The sequence below is a fragment of the Pelophylax lessonae genome (assembly GCF_965119305.1).
Source record: "Pelophylax lessonae genome assembly, chromosome: 4".
In the NCBI taxonomy this organism is placed as follows: domain Eukaryota; kingdom Metazoa; phylum Chordata; class Amphibia; order Anura; family Ranidae; genus Pelophylax; species Pelophylax lessonae.
In genome coordinates this window covers 547,791,645-547,817,246 of record NC_138771.1, presented here as the reverse complement: position 1 = coordinate 547,817,246, position 25,602 = coordinate 547,791,645, and the positions used below count along the sequence as shown (strand labels likewise).

The 25,602-nt window shown below is 44.7% G+C and overlaps 1 protein-coding gene across 2 annotated transcripts in view; it reads left to right on the top strand.

Annotated features, from left to right (window-relative positions):
* KANSL3 (KAT8 regulatory NSL complex subunit 3) overlaps positions 1-25,602 on the top strand; it is a 202,539-nt gene that overhangs the window by 35,868 nt on the left and 141,069 nt on the right. For both annotated transcript variants that reach the window (XM_082256923.1, XM_082256924.1), the window contains exons 5-7: positions 10,796-10,981; positions 11,143-11,274; positions 11,367-11,483. In XM_082256923.1, the coding sequence (XP_082113049.1) occupies positions 10,796-10,981; positions 11,143-11,274; positions 11,367-11,483 (435 nt within the window). The remainder of the gene's footprint in view (positions 1-10,795; positions 10,982-11,142; positions 11,275-11,366; positions 11,484-25,602) is intronic.

Here is a 25,602-nt window from a genome sequence, read left to right as displayed (position 1 = left end):
TTGGTGATGGTCAGGTGATACACTCCTACAGAAAGGTAAAGCTTCCCGCTAAGATCGGACCAACAAAATGTCACATTGAAACGGAAGTTGTTCCTGTTGCTATCCCTTTACTGCTGAGCAAAATGGCTCTAAAGAGAGCAGGAACTGTTTTAGACATGGAGAATGACAAAGTTGTCATGTTCAAGCAACCAGTGCCTCTTGAGCTCACTAGTTCGGGACACTACTGTGTCGACATTAGAGATGGTAATACTGAAGTGGACACCAATGAAAGTGAAGTTCTTGTCATCACAGCAGAGATGTCTACAAAAGAGAAGCGTAAAATTCTCCTGAAGCTTCACAAACAGTTTGGCCATGCCTCTGCAGACCGGCTGCAGAGGCTTATCCTCAGCTCTGGAAATACTGACAAAGACTATCCAGTTATTCTGCAAGAGATTATCCGTGACTGTGAGGTATGTCAAAGATATAATAGGACCAAGCCCAGGCCTGCTGTGGGTTTGCCTTTAGCCTCAGAGTACAATGAGACGGTGGCAATGGATTTACATGAGCTGGAACCTGGCATATGGTACCTCCACATCATCGACCATTTCACACGCTTCAGGGGTGGAAACATTGTGAGAACAAAGAAAGCCTCTGAAATTGTCAACTCTTTCATTCACTCGTGGATAAGTGTTCATGGTGCCCCAAAACGGATATACACTGACAACGGTGGTGAGTTCAATAATGAGGAGATGAGAAATGGCAGAAAAATTCAACATTGAGATGAAGACCACAGCGGTATACAGTCCTTGGAGCAACGGGCTGCTGGAGAGACACAACATGACTCTGACTGAGATTCTTCTGAAGGTGAAAAGGGAAAACGGGTGTGGCTGGCAGACTGCTCTAGACTGGGCTTTAATGGCCAAGAACAGTATGATCAATGTGCATGGTTATAGTTCACACCAGCTGGTGTTTGGTCACAGTCCTAATCTTCCCTCCATTTTGGTTAATAAACTGCCTGCTCTAGAAGGCACTTCTATGAGTACTAGAGTAGGACAGCACCTAGCAGCATTGCATGCTTCCAGAAGAGCATTCACAGAGGTGGAATGCTCAGAAAGAATAAAAAGAGCTTTACGAAAGCAGCTTAGGCCTACAAATGAAAAGTATGAGACAGGAGACAGAGTGTACTACAAACGAGCAGACAGTACAGAGTGGAAAGGTCCTGCTGTAGTTATCTGTCAAGATGGCTCTGTAGTGTTTGTCAGACATGGTGGTATCCTTGTCAGAGTACACCAGTCCAGGCTGAATAAAGTTAATGCACAGGATGGGGATACACTTGTACTACCTGATATTCCTGGAGATAGTACAGAAAAAGAAAATGTAATACACACTGATATGTCAGAAAATTCAGATGATGAAATGAGTGTTAATAGAGAAGTGCAAATCCATGAAAACACAGAAACAGATGATAGAGAAGATGTGAGACAAACTAATGAGAGGGATGCTACTAATACAGTGGGTTCCACGGGTGTCAAACTGAAAACGGGTCAGACAGTGACATTTACAAACAGAAATGATGAGACAAAACACACGGCCAGAGTTTTAGGCAGAGCAGGGAAAGCAAAAGGCCAATATAGAAACTGGTACAATGTGCAGTATCTTGAACCAAATGGCAACGAGGGTCAAAAGGAAGCTTTAGACATGTCACAAGTTGATGATCTTCTCACTGAATGTGAGAACACCGATGGCGATGTACTTATTACCAAAGACATCTCTTTTGATGCTGCTAAACTGCAAGAGATTGACAACTGGCAAAATAATAATGTTTACAAAGAAGTCACAGACAAAGGTCAGAAATGTATCTCTACTAGATGGGTCTGTACGTTAAAGGAAACTTCTAGTGGTGGTGTTCCCAAAGCCCGCCTTGTGGCGAGAGGTTTTGAAGAAGTCAATATGCATGAATTACAGAAAGTTTCTCCCACATGTGCATCAGAATCACTCAGGCTCCTGTTAGCTGTTATTTGTCAAAACAAATGGCAAGTGAACTCTGGATATTAAGTCTGCTTTTTTGCAGGGAATGGAACTCTCGAGACCTTTACATTCGTCCCCCACCAGAAGCGAGCGTGGACAATGTGTTGTGGAAACTAAAGAAATGTGTGTATGGACTTGCAGATGCTTCCCTCTACTGGTACAACAAGGTCAAAGAACTCATGCTGAAAAGTGGGGGTAAAATGTCACGGGTTGATCCTGCAGTGTTTTATTGGCAGAATGAGCAGTCTGAGGTGACAGGAGTACTGGCATGCCATGTGGATGATTTTTTTTGGGCAGGTTCAGAGCATTTTGTAACCAATGTCATCCCTGTGCTTAAATCTGCATTTCACGTGGGTCGTGAAGAGTGTGAGAGTTTTTCATATGTGGGGATGAACATTGCTACTGTGGGTGGTGTAGTACAGGTGCATCAGCACAGTTATATTGAAAACCTACAACCAATTAATTTGCAGGCAACACGTGCTGTACAGAGAGAGGCCCCACTGAATGAGAAAGAAAGAGAACAACTCAGATCCAAAATAGGACAGGTTCTGTGGGTTGCTAAACAAACAAGACCAGATGTTATGTTTGACACATGTAGCCTAGCATCCAACATTAAGAATGCTACTGTTCAGTCCATACATGAAGTGAACAAAGTGCTCCGTAAACTTAAGTCAGAGAAGGTAACACTTAAGTTTCAATACTTGGGTAACAGTGAGGATTTGAGTTTGGTAGTATTCAGTGATGCTTCACTGGGCAATCTTCCAGATGGAGGTACACAGGGTGGGGCTCTAATTGCCCTCATGGAAAAATCAGGAAAGTTCTCCCCACTGTTTTGGCAATCTAAAAAAATTAGACGTGTGGTAAGAAGCACACTGGCAGGAGAAACCCTTGCCATGTCAGATGGTATTGACAATGCTATGTTCTTGGCTATGCTCTACTCTGAACTCACTACTGGTAAAGCTGATCTTAATGCTCTTCCTCTTATCTGTGTTACTGATAACCATTCCCTGTTTGACGCTCTTAAGTCTACAAAACAGGTCACAAAGAAGAGACTAAGATTAGAAATAAGCGGTGTCAAAGAGCTCATACATGCTAATAAAATCAAAGAAGTGCGTTGGTCAACAGCCAAGTCACAACTTGCTGACTGTTTGACAAAAAAAGGTGCTTCCTCTCTTATGCTTCTTAAAGCGCTGTATGAGGGTGTATGGAAACTGTAAAATCTGGTCCATTGAGCATATATCTTGGTATTTTTATTTTGTTTGTTTAAATACGCAAACTCACTTGAATGCTACTGTGTTCTGAAAATCATTTTTGTGTGACAATGTTTTATGTCAAACTCACCCGTTCTTTTTTTTTTTTTTTATCTTAAGAAGAGAGTGAGATTGTTAACTTCATGTACAAGGGATATAGTTGTTTAATATACTGCCATCTTGTGGTCATTTCGGTTACTGCATCTTTTTCAGTGTTCCCTCCTATTCTATGATGTATTTCCCCTTCCTGTTTAGTTAGTGTGGAGGAGAAAATAAAGTACTGAGTGCAGAACCATGTCGTGTCTGTGGAGTTTATCATTTAGATTCCATTCTGCTCTTTATTTGTTGACTCCTAGCTTCCCTCACATACATAAATAACTGACAGATTCTGTCACAGTGGGCTGGTCAATTCATCCATACCCAGTTTATTCCAGACTATTTCTGGCTACATACTGCTCTGGTGCTCCAAACTGATAATCCACAAGTACAGGACTACCATAGTCAGCCTTGGACTAACCCCTATTTCTCTTTCGTTCATTGATGGACACAGCTCCTGATTCTTCTTAACCATTGGGTTATACTGCCCTCCCTCGGGAGTAGGACACTAGGCAGGAAAAAGCTTGACTATGCCCCTGGGCAGTCCCAAGGGGTATACACCCACTCTCCGCTATAGGCGCTCGGTTTTTTTTTCTGCCTAGTCGGGAGTAAGGATCTAGTTCCTTGCTGGGATCTCTGGTCCTGGAGATTTTTATTTTTTATTTTTAAATGGATTTTTTTTCCTATTCCTGGCATGGTAAGTAGCTGTTCCCCCTCTACTCCTTGAGGGGGTGGACATGGGCCCCTCCCCTCCCCCAGCCCCACTAAAATTTTGGTGGTCACTTTTGCCCCCCCCCCCCTTCCTGGATAAGGTTATAAGCTGGCTGTTGCCACATGCTCTTAAGGGGAGCTGGTTGGAGTTGCTGCTGACCAGGTTTTTCCTGGTGCGCAACCGGGGGTTGAGCAGAGTTCCCTGCCACCCTGGGGGTTGCATTTTATGCCGGGACCTGGAGGGGAAACAGCTTCCCCCTGTCATGCGGAGCTGGCAGATCAGTTGGTCCAGGGGTTATAGTTTATCTCTGATGCCTCTTTGGATGTGGCTCCTTTTGATTTCTATGCTGTCTGTATCAGCAGTGATCCTTTGGCGTATTATCTGGCTGAAATACTGATCTGCGGACCAGACTTGTAAAAAGGACTTCTCTATACCTCCCCTTGTAGGGGATTGCCTGTTTGGAGCTTCCTTGGATTACATCATTAAGGATCTCACAGGGGGTAAGAGTACTCTTCTTCCGCAGGCTACCAAGGGCAAGGAGCCCCGTCATAGACGTGGGCCATTCTCGTCGTCTCATAAGAATTTCTTTTGTTCCTCGGTCTCAAGACAAGGGATCAAAAGTCAGGGCCTCCTCCCGAGGTTCCAAGAGGACCTGGTCTGGCAAGCCACGAGCGGGCTCTTCCAGACCTGGGGAAGAGGCTGCCTCTGCATGAAGGTGTGCCCTCACCCGTATCTGGGGTGGGGGGACGTTTTAGCTGGTTTCTGGATCCATGGACTTCCCTGATATAGGACACGCAGGTCCACAAAGTTATTCGGTCAGGCTACGAGATTGAGTTTGGTCTTATCCTCCGGAAAGGTTCTTCCCTTCCAACCTGCACTTGTCCCCAGATCACTTAGGTCTCTTTGGGGTAGGGCAAGACTTGTTCCTTCAAGGGGTGATTGTTCCGTTCTGGTTTTATGAACGTTTTAAGGGGTTTTTACTCAAACCTCTTTACAGTTCCCAGGAAGCAAAGCAAGGTACATCCAATTCTGGACCTCAAAGCCCTAAACTGCTTGTGCAAGTACAGAAGTTCCGCGTGGAGTCCATTAACAAGGGAATGGTGTCCCTACATCAGGGGGATTTCTTTTCGCTTCTATCGATATCAAGGACGCCTAGCTGTACATTCTAGTATGTGCCAGTCACCAACCCTTCCTCTGTTTTGCCGCGGGCAAGGAGCATTATTGGTTTGTGGCGTGGACCTTTTGGTCTCGCCTCTGCTTCTCATGACTTCACAAAAGTGTTGGCCCTGGGGCTGGCATTGTTTGTCAGCGGGGGATCGCGGTACTGGGTTTACCTGGACGATCTTCTTCTGCGAGCAGAGTCTCTGACTGCTCTGGATAACTGGAGATTGGGAACTCTGAGGGAGTTCAGTTGGGTTCTGAACCTTCAGGAGTCTGCTTTGGTTCTGTCCACTAAAACTGGACTATCTGGGTCTGACTCTGGGCTCGGCCTCAGCCAGCGTTTTTTATTCCTCTAAAAAAACTCCATTGCAGGAGGCAATTTTAGCTTCTGTTGTTCAGCAGATGGTCATCTCTCTGGGCTTGCATGCGTGTGCTGGGTCTGATGGTGTCCACCCTTGAGGTGGTCTGTTTGCACAGTTCCACTCAATGTCTCTGCTACAGAGATTCTGGTGAAATGGGACAAGGATCCACGGTCTCTAGAGGTGGCTAGGTTCTCTGGCACTTTGACAGGGAAAATCCTTTCTCCCCCCTGTACTGGACAGTTGTCACCACGGATGCCAGCCTGTCCGGTTGGGGAGGCGTCCTCAGCACAGATGTGCTCAGGGGTGTCTGGATTCTTATTAATGGGGGTATGGATTCTGATGTTCTGGAAATCCGAGCGATCAGGCTTTGTCTGGTTCATTGGATAATTTGTCTTCAGGCCGGTATGAATTCATTTGGGCAATGCCACGGCCATTGGTCAATGTCAATCACCAAGGGGGAACAAGTAGTGTCCTGGCGGCTAGGTTAGTAGCCAGCATTCTAAGGTGGGCTGACCGATTCGTTCCAGCCCTCTCAAATTTCTGCCATGATTCCTGTGCAGGATCAAAGCAGAAGGTATTATATCCAGACTGACTTCACTGATCTTGGTATGCCGATCGGGTATGTCTGGTCGCCGATGCTCCCTGGGGACTTCCTCTCAGTGAGGATCTTCTGTCCCAAGGACCGATTGTCAGGGTGCTAGGAAACCAGACCACAAGATGCGAAGATGCAAGTAAAATAAAGCAGTTTATTAGGGCAACAACAATAAATGCACAGCAAGAGGGAGGAGCGAAATCAGGAACAGCCAGTGTCAAGTTCAGAAGCGATTAGTTATCCAAGCCGGGATCGAGTCTAGAAGCGGGTAGTCATCCAAGCCGGGGTCAAGTCCAGTAGTGGGTAGTCTGCCGATACTGAGTCTTCTGCAGATGCTGAATCGAGAGCCAGGAAAGTTGTCAACCAAGCCAGGTTATTCACTGAGGAACACAGAGAACAGAAGGCTGCTACCAGTGATGCACTTTGGAGCACAAGGGCAAGGACTGCAAGCCCTCAGGTGAGATTATATATTGTTGCCTTATGAGTTTATGTGTAATCTCCATTACTGTGGCCTGAGGAGGAGTTATGTATAAATCCCCATTAGAGACTGTATATAGATGGGTGTAAATATATATGTACAAGATATTGAGTTTTGATCTTACATTTAGTTGATATGTGATTATCAATTATATGAAGTTGTGTGACTTCAGTCTGCAGGCAATAGTAACTTGATTAACAACTTAAAGAGGAAGTAAACCCTCCTCAGGAAGTTGTACCTATAGGTAAGCCTATATTAAGGCTTACCTATAGGTACTGTAAATATCTCCTAAACTTGCACCGTTTAGGAGATATTTACCTTTAATTGAGCCAGTGACGTCACTGGCGCATGCGCTCTGAAGGAACGGCTGATCGTGCCGTTCCTTCAGAGCCCCGTGCCGTGACCGTCGGCTCCCGCGCGCGTGCGCGGGAGTGACGTCACCGCGGCTCCGGCCAATCAGATGGCCGGATGCCGCGATCCCGGAAGACGGGCGACATGTCATGTCGCCCGTCATACAGGTAAGAGAGCGGCACGGCGGGGGCTCGTTCTAAGGTAAGTATTTCATAATGAGCTAGTATGCGATGCATACTAGCTCATTATGTCTTTCTCTTGCAGGTTGTAAAAAAAAAAAAAATTTTTAAAACGAGTTTACAACCTCTTTAACAAGTCCATTTGAAATGCCAGTTCTATTTGCACTAGTAAACAAACTGATATGCAGAATAGTACCATTCTGTGCTTAAGTTCCTGTTAGCCAGACATTACGGGGCCAGAAAATAATTGACAATCGTCCATGACAGGTCATTCCTTTATCTCACCCTCTAATTCAAAGACTCAGTCTTTAGATATGCAATGAAGGTGATAGTCGGTTCAGGGATGGGCAATTTGCCCAATTCTGAATAATATACACCCAAAGGGAGGAGAAGGGTAAGATTGCTACACCAATCAGAATGGCTCTGAACAAGGCGAGATGGGTATATATTAATATAGGTGAGGAGAGAGCTCACTCTCTTGCAAGCAGACTAGGATGAAGCTACTGGGGATGGTAAATATAGACTATACTTCTCACACTTAGAATGTATACATGCTTTTTCTCTTTAGTGTTTGAATACACACGGCAGGCACCATGCCTGAAGTGAAAAGGTAACTTAACTCCATGCTCAATACGTACATGGTATTGTAAATAGGGCAATTGTGGGTGATTTGTAAATAACATTGAAAGTACAGATCCCTTGGCTAACAATGTGTTGTAAATACTGTTTAGTGTGTATGTATGTATGTATATGTATGTGTATGTGTGTGTATATAATATATATATATATATATATATATATATATAAATAATTATGTAACCCTTTCAATAAATGTGTATTGCTGATTGAACTACCTCTTTTGTGTAAAGATCTCTCTGGATCTAGATGTGTATAGGTGCATGCTACTACAATAATTGGGGTGTATGCACAGGTACACATAACAAAAGGCAACAAAAAATATATATAGCCTTGCGAAAATATTCGGTCCCCTTGAACTTTGCGACCTTTTGCCACATTTCAGGCTTCAAACATAAAGATATAAAACTAATTTTTTGTGACGAATCAACAAGTGGGACGCAATCATGAAGTGGAACGAAATCTATTGGATATTTCAAACTTTGTTAACAAATAAAAAACTGAAAAATTGGGCGTGCAAAATTATTCAGCCCCTTTACTTTCAGTGCAGCAAACTCTCTCCAGAAGTTTAGTGAGGATCTCTGAATGATCCAATGTTGACCTAAATGACTAATGATGATAAATAGAATCCACCTGTGTGTAATCAAGTCTCCGTATAAATGCACCTGCACTGTGATAGTCTCAGAGGTCCGTTTAAAGCGCAGAGAGCATCGTGAAGAACAAGGAACACACCAGGCAGGTCCGAGATACTGTTATGGAGAAGTTTAAAGCCGGATTTGGATACAAAAAGATTTCCTAAGCTTTAAACATCCCAAGGAGCACTGTGCAAGCGATAATATTGAAATGGAAGGAGTATCAGACCACTGCAAATCTACGAAGACCTGGCCGTCCCTCTAGACTTTCAGCTCATACAAGGAGAAGACTGATCAGAGATGCAGCCAAGAGGCCCATGATCACTCTGGATGAACTGCTCCTCCTATGTGTAAGTCACCCTGTGTCTATTAGGGGCACAGGGTGACCAAGAACCCCAGTTGGATCTGCACTAATCAGACTTGCTGTACAACCACACCGGACTCAGCATTTCGTTTTACCCGTTATCTTGGGTTTATGTTGAAAGAATATTGTAGGAGTGTCTCTCAGACCATTGCTAGATAGTTTGAGGTGGGGTGGAGCAAGTGTCTGTATACCATTGTTCTATTGTTTCTGTCTGCCTTGGGATCAACCTATCATGGGATGTATATGTGTATGTGGGTTAGCTGCTAAAGGGGAGGGGGGATTCTCCCAGAGTGTATATCTCTGTGCCTGTGTTTGAATAAACAGTCTTATGCTTTTTTACCACCCTACACTGATGTCTCGACTGGGTGGGCTAAGGGATCTTGGCTCGTGCTGGTACCAGGCAAGGGAAGCTTATGCGGCGAACCTACTCTTCTTGAGTTCAGGGTCCGTTACAGTGATTCACAAGGATAAGGTGGTGTTTCGCCCCTGTCCATCATTCCTTCCTAATGTTCTCTCTGACTTTCATTTGAATGGTCCTCTTTGAGGGTGTATTGTTTTTTTCACCTCCAGTTGTTTATGGTTCAGCTCCATGTTACCTGTTTGGCTATGGTTAGTCTTGGGACTTTTTTTTTCTACTTTTTTACCACCCTCATGTTTAACACTGCTTTGGATTGTCCCAATGGTTAAGAAGAATCAGGAGCTGTGTCCGTCAATGAAGGAAAGCGAAAATAGGATTTTTGACTTAACATAAAATCCATTTCTCTGATGTTCATTGATGGACACAGCACCTACCCCTCTGTGGAGTTGACTTTCTTCTGACACTGCTTGTAACAAAACTGAGTGCCTATAGCTGAGAGTGGGTGTATACCCCATGGGACTGCTCATAGGCATAGTCAAGCTTGTGCTGCCTAGTGTCCTACTCTTTGTAGGGGGCAGTATAACCCAATGGTTAAGAAGAATCAGGAGCTGTGTCCATCAATGAACATTAGAGAAGTGGATTTTACGGTAAGTCAAAAATCCCATTTTTTTTTTTTTTTTGTAGTTCTTTTTATCAGTGCTGCCATTGATCATATTCTGGTTCATGTGAACTTCTGATGTATGCGTGGATGAGTGTCTGCAGCTGCTGTCTGTCCAGTATGACAATGGTTTTATTTTAATCCTATGCCATGTTGGAGGTGTACTCACATTTTTTATATAGACAATTTTTGTATTTTCAATAAAGCTCTTTATTAATATACAGGTTGACTCCTCCCTGATGATTTTCTTGTGGACCTGTAGTCTTCTTTACTATATTTTGTTGGTAATCTAGAGGATCCCATAAAGTTTATTCGGTATAAAGTGGTGATATACAGAAACCACAATAGGTACAATCACTTTACACAGGAGAAATATACAACCTATCACACAATGTAAAAACATCCTTTTAACAATGGAGAGATCCTAGTAGACCTATGAAAACTGTAAACGATAAGAGAAAATGTAAGTATACAATTTCGGTCAGGTTAAATGCAAAAAACTTATTCAAAGGGGTAGTATAGGTCTGATGGCCTGGGTGTAAACACCGTTTGAAACAAAGGGATCGTAGGAGATGGTGTGTATATCACGTAGAGAACCTCTATGCATCCTGCACATAGAGGGATATGGAGAGAGTGCAAATATTGTGGGGTGGTGTTTGAAATATTGCAGGTAAGCAGATAGGTGATAGGAAAGTGAGTGGAGATGAGAGATTAGAGGAAGGGGAGAGATGAAAAAGAGAGAGAGAAGAATGAGTAGGAGGTAAAAAAAAAAGAAGGGGGGGGAAAAAAAAAGGGGGGGGGGGGTTGAGGCTTCAAGTAAAGTACATCAAGATTTTTTTTATCTTTTGACTTGTATATTTGTATTGCACTTTGACCAGGCCAGATTTTAGCTGTTAAATCTGCAGTTAAATGTCCTAAATGTGTATAATGAAATCAGTCTTTTCTTATTGCCCCTTCAGGCAACCAATGAGCCTGTGCTGAGAAGAATTGCTGTGGACAAGTGTGCCCGACGGGTACGTCAAGCTCTAGCCTCAGCAGGATGGGACACCAAACTAGTGCAGTGGCTGCATAGCACACTAGTAGACACACTAAGCCTACCACTGCTTGCTGCATATCTGGATGCTCTACAGACATTGAAAGGCAAGGTACTGCTTAGTTTGGCATGAGTAGCAATATATTTAAATACTGTCTTTCCACACATTGTGGTATCGGAAGATAAAGATTTGGCTGTGTTTGTGGTCCTGTTGCATGTGGCTGGACATCCAGTGTGTCTAATAAGGAAATAATGTCTTGTGGCTCTCTACAGGTACCAGCTCTTATTGATCGCATGCTACTAGCCACGACTGTCAAAGCGGGAGGAGCCAGTGCAGAAGCATTATCTCTACTGCTGAAGAGACCATGGGATCCAGCAGTTGGAGTACTATCCCATAACAAGCCTGTAAATATACCCACTGCTTTTAATTTCTCTGTTTTTATTTCCAACATTTTTTTTTTTTTTTTTTTCATTATATCTTAATTTTTTTTCCCCAGAGTAAACTCCCAGGTTCCCCTCTCATCCTCATTGCTCCATCAGGGCCAACCAACTCAATATTTCCCACTTCGCGGCGACACCGGTTCTGGCAATCCCAGCTCTCCTGTTTAGCTAAGGTTTGTTTTAGTGCACTGATTATTACTTGAAGTGGTTGTAAAACTCAGACGTGAAATATGAACAAAGCATATTCCTCTGTAGGGTGTACTTTTCTCAGTTAAGAGCACTAAGTATAATTTCAGTCTGCTGTTTTGTTCCTCTGCTATCAGCATGAAACACTTCTGACACCAAGAGAAAAAAGTCGATTGGAGGGGTCTCCAGCAGATTGGCAGCCTCAGATCTGTTCCTGTGTGCTGTGTGAAGGGGGGTGTGTCCCCTCTCGCCAATCAGCTGTCAGAGCTTTCCTCACTGAGCTCTGTAGCATGTAACTTCAGCTTTCCACCCCCTGTTTTTGGGAATGCTGAAACAAGCATTTTAAATTCTGCACTTTGGATGCAGAGAAGAGAAGACTGCAGATAAAAAGGTCCCCCTGACGCCAGTCACTTCACGGAGTTATATGTAAGGCTTTACAACCACTTTAAGAAAGTACTTGTATAATGCTATAATGTATCTTAATTATTTTGGGAATATTCCCTTTTAAAGAAAAAAGGAAGAATGAATAATTGTGTTGCACAATATGTCTTAAAGTAGAACTATAGGCAAAACTTTTTTCATTTTGGATAGAGCAAGGGAGGGTTATGACCCCTGTCAGATTTTTATTTTGCCATCTATGTCCCATTGTAGAGATTTCCCTTCACTTCCTGTTCCAGAGCCAAACGGGAAGTGAGGAAATCCCTGAAAATTAATGGAATTCCTTTGGGACCCCCCCAAGTCATCCAAATTGGTGTCCCCATAGGAAGATTTCCCCTCTATTCCTTTTCTGGAGACAACCCAAACCTTCAGATTTTTTTTTTTCACTTTCAATGATAAAGATAAACAGGACAAATAGAGAGGGGGAATCTCCCTAATGAGGGCACAGTCAGCAATACAAACTGACAAGCATTCTAATCCATCTCCACTCCATCCAAAAGGAAAAAAAAAAAGTTTTGTCTTTAGGTATAGTTTAACACTTTATAAAGTTTATTGTTGATTTGCCTCTTCTGATTCATAACTAAAGTGCCAGCTTGTTTAATGGTTTTTTTTTTAGTTTTTAAAAAATGTACAATGTACAAATATGTGGAAAAATGGTCTTACATATGACTAACCTAAAATACAGAGATCTGTATACAAGATTGCAGAGATCAATGATCTCGTGTTATCGATGGTTATCACTAATAATACAAAAAAAAGTTACCCACTTCACTTACCTAAAAAAAAAAAAAGTAAGTTAATGAGGAATGATATTAGGAATGGGTATTAAGAGTTTTTGAAGTAATAAGTAGCCATCATCTTTATTTGGTACAGAGAAAACTAAATCTGATTGTTTACACACTACAAATTTACCAACTAATACTGTATCTGTGTTTAGAAAGACCACTTGTTTAAAATCTCCAACCTTAATATACATGGCATAACAGGGAACTGTTTTTCCTACAAGTGGATTTGTTATTCTGTTCATCTAGTCCCGAGGTTTATAGAGCCCTGCCAGACTGCACAGTCAGGAAATAGATACTACTTTCTGAGGAATTGGTATCCTCTCTCCTCCCCCTAGCTACTTACTGGACAGTGAAAGAGTAGCAGCCCTTCTATCAACATGTTCTTATCAGCACATTTGCCTACAACACACCTCATTGGCTGCCAGTGCTGCCCTTTTTTGCTTCTTGTCTGAAGAAGCTGACTGCTGGGGAAGCTGACAGTCACTGTAGTAGACAGTGCTACTACAGTGATAGCTTCATCTGCCAGGTCCTGCTGGGATTCTGTGCAAGCAGCTTCCCCTCTACACCCTGCCACCATAAAAAAAATAAATAAATATGAGGTGTTTCCTGATTGAAGTAGAAAGGAGTGGTGACATCAAAATCTCCAACTCGTCCAATCAGCGATCACTTTGTATTCACTGAATAAATTAAAAGGCATTCTATGAATGGCACTAGTACCAATGAGCGACCCCTTCTGTGGTCAGTGTGCAGAGGAGAAGCTGCTCGAATCAAGACCTGGAAGATCGGGGCTATCACTGTAGTAGCGCTGGTGAATGGACACTGGCAGATCAGTCAAACAAGAAGTCCTCCCCAATATAACCCTTCCTACACAGGAAGTACCTCTGTTTGTTTTTTGCCAGTGTCTGTAAAGGTGGTGGTCACTGATGTGAAACATGTGCTCTTAGAGCATACTTAGAGGTCTGGACAGTTCTGTTAAGAATCAGGACTTCAATCGGATCATTCAAAAAAGCTTACAGCCAAAATGGATGGTACCCGAGCCTCATTGGATAGGAGAAGATTCCTCAAGGTTTGCCTGTAATGTAGCCTTATGGCGCTGGACCCTGTGTAAGGAATCCTGTGCAATGTTTGTTCTGACCAAGGTGTTTTCCTGCAGGGTGCTATACAGGTCCAGGGGTGTGGACCCCAGATTATTGGGGACCCAGTCCTTGAAGGTCTTTTACGACTGAGCCTGCCGTGATGGGGGAAGATTGGACTCCTGTTAGCTCAGGGTCCTGCAGCAGAAAAGATAAGTCTGCATTTTGCAGTTACGCTTTTTTTTTTCTTTTCCAAGAGAGATCTGTCGATCTGGTCTTTCTCCCAGTGGCTACTGGGGGCAGTGCACTGTTCATGCCCTGAGTACTTCTCAGGAGTATTGGACTGCAGTATGAAAGAAAGGAAAAGGAGGCGCAAACACCTAGTGCATTACCCGTGGTACTGTTTAAAATTATTTAATAAAATGCTGAATGCATACTCGCAAACATGAAGAATAGAAATCGTGTTACAAATTCCCGTCACACGTATGTTGGAGCATGTCCTGGAAATTGCGACCGCTAACGCATTTCGGGAGTCAAGCTCGCTTCCTCTGTTGAGTGAGCGCTTGGCTGAAATTATTTTTTGGACTGCAGTGTCTCCCCCAGCCACTAGGGGGCGCGGGATCATCTTATGATCCTGAAACTCAGAAATACATGTAGACCACAAGAGCTTGCATTGTTTATACTATACCTGGCCATTAAGAGCATTCACCATAAGACCCCCCAGAGGTTTCCCCAGCTATCCAAGGGTGATAGGATCTCCATTGACGCCATAACCAGAGGAACTAAGAGATGACCTTTTGAGGGATATTGGAGCCACACCTAATTTGGAATACAGGCATATTACCCCTGTAGGGGTTCCCCCTTCTGGTAAGTGGGGTCCTGGGAGTGAGGGGAGCACCTTGACCCATCATACCGGCCACACTTGAAGAGTCACTGGAGTCACACAAGTCACCCCTGTTGTGAAGCTGCACTGATAAAAATCTGCACTGGAGCACTTTTGTCATGTGATTGGGTCTATTACATTAACACCAAAGTTGCACTGATCTAAAATCCTGCACTGTAGCACCTTTTGTGCGATTGGGACTATTATCATAGAATATCCTTACTCTATAAGTGATTGAAACTATATTGTGTATTTTTTTGGAATTTTCCACCTCTTCTGCCACATATGCGATTTGGAATCGCATTTTATTTCACCATTCACTGTCATTTTCATAAAACACCGTTCTTTTCTTTGGGTACTGATTAGTATACATTTGCACTTGGCCCTTCTTTGTGGGGCTTGCCCTGTATGGAGTATACGCACATATAGTCACTGTAGCACTTTACATTTGCACCTTAATTGTTTTTTTGCACCTTTCTTTGGCTTATCAATTATTTTTGATCTACTGAATTATTTATATCACTGTGGCACTCAGTCACCTTATCTATATGCACTTTATTTCCACAAGTGTATCTCTTGTTTGTACCAGTCACTTATTTGGATATTAATTCAGTTGATTATTTATTTGTCAATTTTCTGATGTATTAACCATCATATTTCACTTGATGTTTACTTATTATTTGTACACATATCTGTGAATAAGTTCTTACACTGTGGACACATAGGCACATATTTTCTTCTGTCCCTTTATGCCTATTTTTGGCAGTGCCACTTACCTCCTTGCCACCCCTTCAGGAAGCAGTCCGTTTCAGGTTTTCTTTCGCTACATTTCTGCAGGAGAAAATTGTATCAAGGTCAAAGCATGTTCCCTAAGGACAGTCCTACTCTTCTTTTTTTTTTTGGTGGAGAATTATTCCCTCTATCTGGAACATGATGATCCAAGCATTGGATTATCAGAGGGTTCTGTTCCTGGGGTGTTGCAGAGCTAAAATTGTTGGTTGATGGTTCGGAATCTGGAGGGGGTGAAATGTATCCTTTCAGGGGTTTGGAAGATCATAACCACTGAGGCAAGTCGCTCCAGTTGGTTTGAAGGAGGCTACAGTTCTGTGGACTTGGTTTCCACAGGCAAAACTACTGCCCATCGATATCTTGAAACTTTTGGCCAGTACACCTAGCTCTAGGTTATTGAATGAACCAGTTGTAGGTTCAATCCGACAATGTCTCCACAGTGGCATATAATTAACCACCAGAGCGGCACCAGAAGTCGTGCAACTCTAGAAGGGAACCACATTCTGTCTGGGTCAGAACAATAGGTGCTGTCCTGTCGCCAGTACATATTCCAGGTATAGAAAAAGGACATTGGAGTTTTCCAGTCATCAGCAACTAATGCGGTCCCTGCTTCCTGAGACATTTTTTGGCAATCTGCCATTGTTGGGGAAATCTGCAGGTGTATCTGCTGGATTCCAAGTTCTACAATAAGTTGGACAGGTTGTGCCTGGGACGAGAGTCCCACTGGAAATAGGGGTAGATGCACTGGTAACACCTTAGGGACCAGTTCTCCCTAAATGACGCCTTCCCTCTGTGTCTACAACTACTGCATCTTTTGCGAAAAATCCTGGAGGTGGTAACACTGATAATAGTGTTAGCTGAATTAGTCCAGGAGGGCTTGGTAATCTGACATAGCCTTTGACACTTCCAGTTCAGGTGAACCTAATGGTCTTGAGTCCTGTTATCTCCGCTCTGTTGAGTGCCTGGAAGCCAGCTTCAGGGAGCTTCAATTACAGGACTTGGAAATATTTTATGCCTGGGGTGAAACCAGGAAGTGGTACCCGCAGATAGGAGAGTGGCTGTTTTTTTCCTTTCTCCAATCGGGAAGGGAGGTGAGATTGGCTTTAACCACTTTAATACAGGGCACTTTCACCCCCTTCCTGCCCAGGCCAGCTTTCAGCGCTGTCACACTTTGAATGACAATTGCGCGGTCATGCAATGCTGTACCCAAATTAAAATGTTATCATTTTTTTTCACAGAAATAGAGCTTTTTTTTGGTGGTAATTAATCACAGCTGGGTTTTTTATTTTTACTAAAAAAAAGAAAGCGAAAAAAAAGGAAAATTAAAAAAAAAAAACAAAACAATTTTTACTTAGTTTATGTAAGTAAATTTTGTAAATAAGTAATTTTGCTCCTTCTGATATGCACTGATGAGGTGGCACTAATATGCCGCACTGGTGGACACTGATGGACAACACAGATGAGCACTGACTGGCATCACTAATGGGCAATGAGTGGGGTCACTGATTGGGTTAACTATGTGCCATGTTTTTATGTCATTCTTGTGCATTTATTTTACTGTGTTGTAATCAGGGCACTGATCATCAGTGCCCTGATTACTTGTCTTGTACTCCCCTTTGAGGAGGAGCTGCTGATCCTCTCTCCTGACGAGGAGAGCTGAATTGTCATGGGCCCTACTGCCCTACTACCCCACCTCTTTCCTGCACCCTCAGTACTTTGCCATCTTCCCCAGCATGGGATTCTTTCCTCCCCCTGGCTGCTCACTCCATTGCCTGCCCCCCACTGTGCTGTCCTTCTCTTCTACCCGGCCAGGTGCCAGAAAATCTGCTTCTCCGCCTTCATGCTGCCTGTGGACAAAGAACACACTCCTTGTGTGGGCTTGAGTAGAGGAGGGCGGGGCTGGTTGCTGAGGTACCCGACGCCAGATGGGAGTTGCCTGGCCCCCTGCTGGAGCGCAGCTCCTAAGATATTTAGCATAGCGAGAGTCCCTCCTGTGTCCTTCTCTTCTGTTGGTCAAACTGTGTGTCCCTGGGCTGCGGCCAGAGAACACAGACTCTCCTATTGGTTCCTGCGGGCCTCTTCAATCCTGCAGCCAATCCTCAGGAGTGGATTTACCCTGTCCCTGCTTGCAACCTGGAGTGTGGATTTTACCCTGTCCCTGCTTGCAACCTGGAGTGTGGATTTTACCCTGTCCCTGCTTGCATCCTGGAGTGTGGATTTTACCCTGTCCCTGCTTGCATCCTGGAGTGTGGATTTTACCCTGTCCCTGCTTGCAATCCTGGAGTGTGGATTTTACCCTGTCCCTGCTTGCAACCTGGAGTGTGGATTTTACCCTGTCCCTGCCTGCAAACTGGAGTGTGGATTTACCTTGTCCCTGCCTGCAACCTGAAGTGTGGCTTTAGTCTATACCTGCCTCCAACCCTGTGTGTGTATTAACCCTGTACCTGCCTGCTGGTTACTGGATTAACCCTGGGCCTACCAGAACTTTGCCTGGACTTTGTCACCTCATTGTTTGCCCGGACCTGTGTGTGGCCCAATCCCTCACTGGCCAGGACTATGCCCGTTCTATCGGGAGCCCCTGTTAGGGACTACCCCTGCTATATGGAACTCTGTCCTACCCACGTTGGGTCTGACCCTGGGCACCTTTGTTTTGGCCCCTTTCTTTGTGAGCCTACCCGCTACCATTCAATAAAAGGCTTTGTTGGCACTCCTGCTCTCCATGTGCATTCTGTCCCACTTCCGTTACATGAATAATGGCACTTCCTCATTTACATGTGACCGGCTGTGATTGGACACAGCAAATCACATGGGTAAAGAGCCACGTCATTGACTCTTTAACAAGATCGGGGTCGCGCCGTGTCCTAGGAACATGGCACGGCCACTATCGCTGCACCACGGGCGTGCAAGAACGGCAGTTCTGGGGCGCCGTCACATGACGTCATCCCAGAACGAGAGCCGCTCCGCCGTCATTTGACGGTGGACGGGCGGCAAGTGGTAAATACCATTAAGGGTCAGATTCATCCCTAAACATTTTTTTCTAGAGGCCATTGTTTCTCACTCCTTGATTCATACTTCATACAGGGTGTAACGCAGACAGTTCCGCCTGTCCTGCCACCCTTGTGTCCTGTTCTTTACTGTCCTTGCAGAGGCCACCTTGTGAACCATCTTGAGAAACAGTTATTCCTTTGACTCAGAAGGTGGCTTCTTTGGTTGCTATCACTTCAGCAAGTGGAGTGTCGGAGCTGACAGCTCTCTGATACAAGGAGCTATTCTTGGCCTAACATCATAAGGTGATGTTGCGTCCTCATCCATCTTTTTTGCTTAGAGTGGTTTCTAGTTTTCACTTGAATCAAGACAGTGTCTTGCCTTTCTTTTCTAATCCTCAGTTGGCAGGAGTAAGATCGCTGCATACTCTGGAAAAGACGAGAGAGAGAGAGAGGTGCCTCTAAGTGTAGACTTAAAACAATTTAATCCAGATAAAAACATAGGCAACTCACCTCAAATCAAAGTGGATAAAAACAGGCACATCATCATGATAGTAGATCAAGGGATCCTCGGTAGGCTTTAATCCCATACGCTGGCGGCATCCTGCAAGAAGATGCAGTGTCGGTAAGGCCTCGCTGGTCACTCTGAGAGGCGGCTGAGCGGTGGATGTTGGTCAGATCTAGGCTTGGGACGTGGATGGTTTCAGCGGCGCAGGATCGTGATGTCACTGAGGCACGACACGTTTCTAAAGCATGCGCACTGCAAGTATTGCGGCAGACGCGCTCCTTATTCAAAGCATAACTACACCGATATGCCTGAGGCCTAAATAGGCCACTGGGGGTAAGGATGCACAGAGGATACTACCTCATGAGATCACATAAAACATATTTTACTTGGGAACAACAGCAGGAGGAATGTAAAACATTAAATGAGCTAAAAAAAAAAAAAAAAAAAAACATATAGAGTAGGAATAGGGAAATGTATACAAATGTCCATGTTTAAAATTATAAAATGCTCTTTACTAGTATCAGCAATGGCTAGTCGATGTGTATGTATGTAATATATATGTATTTATATGTGTGCCATTTTGGCTCACAAACTTCCCACGTATGTACTTACATCACTGGTAGGCACATGTATGTACAGAAGCAGAAGAAGGGGATTTAAAGAATAGTGGCAATTTCTATCCCTTCATTGAGGCCCACTGGTAAGAGGGTATCGTGAGAATAAATCTAGAAAGTTTATCTGGCACATAATCTCTTGTACTGTTCTGCCTCCGGAAGGGATCTGGGTATATGTTCAATCACCCATACTAGAAGTCCAGCAGTGGATTTTTAAATGAAATTCAGCAAAGTGGTGTGGGACACTGTCTTTGTCTTTTTCCAGTTCAATAAAGCGTCTTTGTTCACCAAAGTGCCGCCTTAGGGCGCGATTGATTCGGCCTACATATATCAATCCACAGGGGCAGGAAAGTCCATAGATCACAAATTTAGAAGAACAGTTATAAAAATTATCGATTTGGAAGGTTTTATCTTTAATTTGGAAGGTCTTTTGTCCGTGATCAATAAATTGACACATTTTACAAAGAGCTTTACGGCATTGATATATCCCCGCCAGGAGTATAAGGACTGGTTGAGTAGTGGCTGGAGCGGAGGACTTTATTTTGCTGGAAGCTATTTTGTTTTTGAGGTTAGGGGCCCTACGGTAGGTAATTCTAGGGCGGTCATGGATTATGGTTTTTAAGTGTGGGTCCTCTAGTAATATGTTCCAGTGCTGAGCCAAGATTCTTTTTCTTGTGTTGAAAATGGAAGGTGGTGGGGAATCTGGTAGAGTGGTCCAGAGATTCATGACCTCTTTTGGGCAGTTTTGCTTTTAAGTAAAGTTCATAAGCTTGGTTAACTAGGGGTTCAGGGTAATCTTTATCAAGAAACTTTCTTTTAAGAGTGTTACTCTGTTCTATGTAATCTATATCCCGGTTGCAATTTTGTCGTAGTCTACAATACTGTCCATTAAAAATATTGCGAATCCATTTAGGGTAGTGACAGCTATTGTAGTGCAGAAAGAAGTTACCGGCAGTGGGCTTAGTATAATTGTTAGCATATTTTATACTATTAGAGTGGCCAAGTTCTAAATCTAAGAAGACTAAGGTGTCAACGCCCAGCACATACATAAATGATAGCCCATAGGAATTGTTGTTACAATACTCCACAAAAGAGTTAATGTGGTTAGTGGGTCCATCCCATATGATGATTAATGTCATCTATATATCTTCCGAAGAAGACAATGTTGGCTGAGTAGGGTTTTTTTCGCTAGATATAGTTGGTTTCCCAAAAGCCCATGGCTAGGTTTGCATATGAGGGTGCAAAATTGGCCCCCATAGCTGTGCCATGTAGCTGTAGGTAGAACTCTCCTTCGAAACTGAAATAGTTATGTGTTAGACAGAATTTTGTTGTTTCCAATATGAAAGCTGCCTGTCTAGGGTTGGTTAGCGGGTCTTGAGCTAGAAAAAATTCCAGGGCCTGCAGACCAAAATGATGGGAGATAGATGTGTACAAAGAGTTGACATCCAGGGACAGCCACGCACACGTGGTTTCCCACCGGTAGGGGGATAATAGCTTCAAGAGATGTGTACCATCTCTAATATAGGACTGGAGTTGAACTGTAAATATTGGTCGATGTATTGACTGAAGCTGGTAGTGATGCTGTCCATGGCTGCCACTATTGGTCTACCGCGGGCGGGGAGGTGGGTTTGATTTTTGTGGATTTTTGGGGAGATGATAAATGTATGGGGTCTGGTGGAAATCCTTCTGAAAAAACTAAGCCTCAGATTTATTTAATATTTCATTATCTACTGCTGATTTCACCAATAGTTTGGCTTCCCGGGTGAAGTCAGTGATGTTTTTTTTTCTAAATTTGAGATATACTGTGTTGTCAGATGTCTGTTGGCCTCAGCCACGTAATCCATTTTGTCTTGTTTAACTATCCCTCCACCTTTGTCTGCTAGTTTAATGACAATATCTTAATTATACATTAGAAGGTTGAGAGCCATATTCTCTGATTTGGATAAATTGTTCATTTTGGGAGTGGAGGAGGAGGGGCGTTGACAGAGTTTTAGAAAGTCAGCATAGACTACCTTATAAAAACTCTCTAGATAAGGGCCTTTTTCGTGTGCTGGATAAAAAATGGACTTAGGTTTGAGAGATGTGGAAACTATGAGTGGAGAGTTGGCCAGATGTGTAAATAGGCTCAGGGAAACATCCTCAATGGAAAATGTATTGAAGGTATCCATGCTGTCTGTATGAAATTCAAAGACAACTTTGGGGGAGGGGGGGGGGGACTTAGTGATGGTTTGTGGTGCGATTTTGGCCTTGTTTTTGGAGGAAATCTCTTTAATGTTAGATTCCTAATGTATCTGTTAAGATCTTTAAATAAGAGAAAGGGGTTGGGTTTGTTTATTGGGACAAAGTTTAGTCCTCGACTTAGAAGGGAGATATCTGCATCAGACAGAGCATGGGAAGACAGGTTATATATTTTCACAGTCTGCGGGATTTGAGTAGGTTTGTGTTGGGATCTATTTCCTCCTCCTCGACAACCTCTCCTGTGAATTTTCTTTTCTTTTGGGAGGAGGCGAAGAGGACTGGACACTAAAAAATGTGAACAATTAGGGGAAGGGCACCAGGCCTGAAATGGTGTCCTGGGGGGGGGGGGGTGCATACAGGTATCATTAGTAGTTCAGATGGACAATCTGAAACAAAAATGGCATCTGTATGTGTAGTACGCACTGTGGTTGGACGGGAGTCCAAAGTGGATAGATGCAGAGGTAAGGCCGATCAGGTCAGGTGGTCAGGATCTACTTGAATACTGGGTTGTGCTGCCAGCACAGACCTGGAAGGGCAGGAGGCATCCAAATTACCAATTGTTTTTTTTATTTCGATCCGCCAGTTAATTATTCAAGCATATGGCTTGAAAGGGCAAGGTCCCCACTCCTTTTTGATAAGAGCGTTTACTACCAGGTGTGGGGGGGCATCCTGAGCCATCTGCCATCAGGTGTTGGTGGCTCAGGTTTTTAAGGCCACTACATGGTCTTTCATTCATACAGTCACAGGATTCTACCAGATAGATATCAAAGCCACTGAGGATACTGCTTTGGCCACAGTATGTTACAGGCGGCAAAATATGTTCTCAGGTGACAGTTTCTGTGATTGTGTCTCCTTCCCCTCAAGAGCATTGCTTTAGGACATCCCACATAGTAATTATTATGGCTATTCTGTGTCCCGTGATGTACGATAAAGAAAATTTGATTTTTCCTATAGCTTACCTGTAAAATCCTTTTCTTGGAGTACATCATGGGACTTAGAGGTCCATCCCCTCTTCTTTTTTTGGGATATTCATTGCTTTGCTACAAAACTGAGGTAGTTCCTGTGGAGGGGGGGTTATATAGGGAAGGACTTCCTGTTTGATTGATCTGCCAGTGTCCATTCACCTGTAAGTGGCGCATAACCCACATAGTAATTATGTCTGTTCTGTGTCCCGTGATGTACTCCAAGAAAAGGATTTTCTCTTACGGCCTCCGACAGTCGCTGCCTCTTCATATTCGTCACATATGGGGTATTAGACTTTGCTCCGAAGGAGTAGCTAGGCAACAGAATATGTTAACATTAAAGCTTTTAACATATCCCACCCTCAAGGGGTGGTCCCCTCAGTCAATACCCTCCTACTTCCTGCAACCATATCTCAGTTTCAATGTCTAGCTTGTCAGGAGTGGCTGGCTCTCTCTGTGCTGGGGCTTGGTGCCCCAGACTCTTTCTTCTTTTTTGATTTTTTGTTTGAGTTTTCTCTCTACCTTTACTTAGCTGTTCTTTTTGTCAGCATTAGTTAGTTCTTCTGATGAAGAGGATCATGCGGGCTGGGTCTCGGGCTGATCCCCCTGGTCGCAGGTCGTGGGTCAGTGGCTTCCCAGCCTGCCATCGAGCGTTCAGCCAGGTAACGCTCCTGGCACAGTGAACGACCCATCCCTGTTCGGTGCAGGGATGATTGGTGAGGTGGCTACCTCACTGGATGCTGTGCGGTTTCTTACCCCCATTTTGTGCGTCTTGTATGCGACTCTCCCTGCCTCATGTGCAGCGGCTTGTTCGCCTGTGCGGGTCCCCCACGCCATTGAGAGGTAAGTGTATCTATGTGGGGACCTGTCTGTCTGGGGGGGGTGTCAGTCTGGGATTGTGTAACCTGCCTCTGTTCACACTGTTTGTCTCCCTATCACTCGGCTGCATGCTGTGGGCTGCAAGGGCCCCCCCCTTGCAGCCCACAGCATGCAGCCGAGTGATAGGGAGACAAACAGTGTGAACAGAGGCAGGTTACACAATGTGTGACACTATGTGTGTCAGCTTTGTCAGTGTGAGAAGCTGTGTGCTGTGGGGCATGTTTTGTGGCATGTTTGGGCACTATACAGCGATCGCTGCGGCGATCTACCATGTTTTTCTATATATGGCTAAATGTGTGCATTACTGTACTGTGGAGCGGCGGTTTTGGCGCCAAACGGCGCCATTTTGCCTACACTCGCTCCGGCCGCATGTTCTACATGCATGGCGGCCATTTTCTTGTAGCCTCCCATAGGCTTTAACAGAGCGCCCTGGTCACATCACTTCCTCTTCTCCTGGGTACACCGATCGAGGCAGCAGCAGCGGCGAGGGTCTCCTCAGGTTATATCCTTCTTATCCATTGCCTGTGTCAGTTTTATTGTCCCTGTGGGGGTCTCATTGTGCTTGTGTGTGGTGCGGTGGGCTGCGCTTGCCGCGCTTGTTAAAGGGGCAGCTAACCCTTTATTATCCGGCATTTTGATATTGGGGCAATGGATTCTCAGGAGGGCAAATTTCCTACCGCCTTGGTGGATAGCCAGGGGACCGCTGTTTCCCCCCCAGGGGGGGATTTAGCCACTATTGTGGCTGGCCTTGCTGCTCAGGTGCAGATGCTGGTGGCTGCTCTATCTACCAAGAGACCCAGAGTTTCTCTTTCCTCTGAGTCTGAGGGTGAAGGTGATGGGGCTGTTATGGCGGGGGTCTCCTTATCGGGGTCCCGCTCCTCCCTGGATCTAGTGGGGTCCGAGGTGGAGGCTGAAGTTGAAGGGGTTGATAATTCTCCCCCTGGCTCGCCTGAAGAGCTTGCAATCATGGATGAATTGATTGCTTCCATAAAACAAACGCTGCGTTTGCAGGATGAAGTGTGTCCCCCCGCTGCCTTGGCGGCTTATGGGACGCAGAGAAAACGCAGGACGCCGCAGGTTTTTCCCTGCAATGATGATTTTCAGCGCGCTGTTAAGGAACAATGGGGCAATCTACGCAAACCTTTTGCTGTGCCAAGTAGGTTCAAGCTGCGTTATCCTTTCTCACCTTCCACTGATGAACGGTGGTGTGTGCCACCCCCGGTGGATCACGCAATTGCGGTTTTAAACAAATCTACTGCGATTCCTGCAGAGGATTCCCCGGTGTTCCGTGATGCCATGGATAGGAGATTGGAGTCTCTTGCCCGTCATACTTACTCTATTACGGGCTCTATGCTTAAGGCTCTGTTTGCCTCTCTCATGGCGGCCCAGGCTGTCGCAAGTTGGACGCAGATGCTTAGGCGCGTCCTAGTGGCCGATTCGGCCTCGCCGGCGACCCTGGATATGGTGGATCAGATCCACCAGGGTGTCATGTATCTGTGTGATGCGGACTTGGACTTAGTTCCGTTGGCTGCACGTGTGCACAGCGTGGCGGTGTTGTCTCGCCGTCTGGTTTGGTTGAAATGTTGGTCGGTGGACCAATCTTCACGTAAGACCTTAGCCAATCTGCCTTTTGATGGGTCTCGCCTTTTTGGGGAGTCCTTGGATGTGTTGATTAAGGGGATCACCGGAGGTAAGAGCACTCTCTTGCCCCATTTCCCCAAGGCTAGAGGGGCTTCTGGGAAGAAGCATGCTAATTTTCGGCCCCCTCAGGGGTCCTTTCGTGCCTTTCGGTCGCACTACAAGGGCAAACCGTTCAAAGGTCAAGGCTCTCAAAAGAAGCCCTGGTCTGGGAAACAGAAGTCCGGTCAGTCCGGATCCGCAGCCCATAACAGTGCGGCCTGAAGGGGCGCCCTCACCCAGTTTTGGGGTGGGGGGACGCTTGCTCGGTTTTCT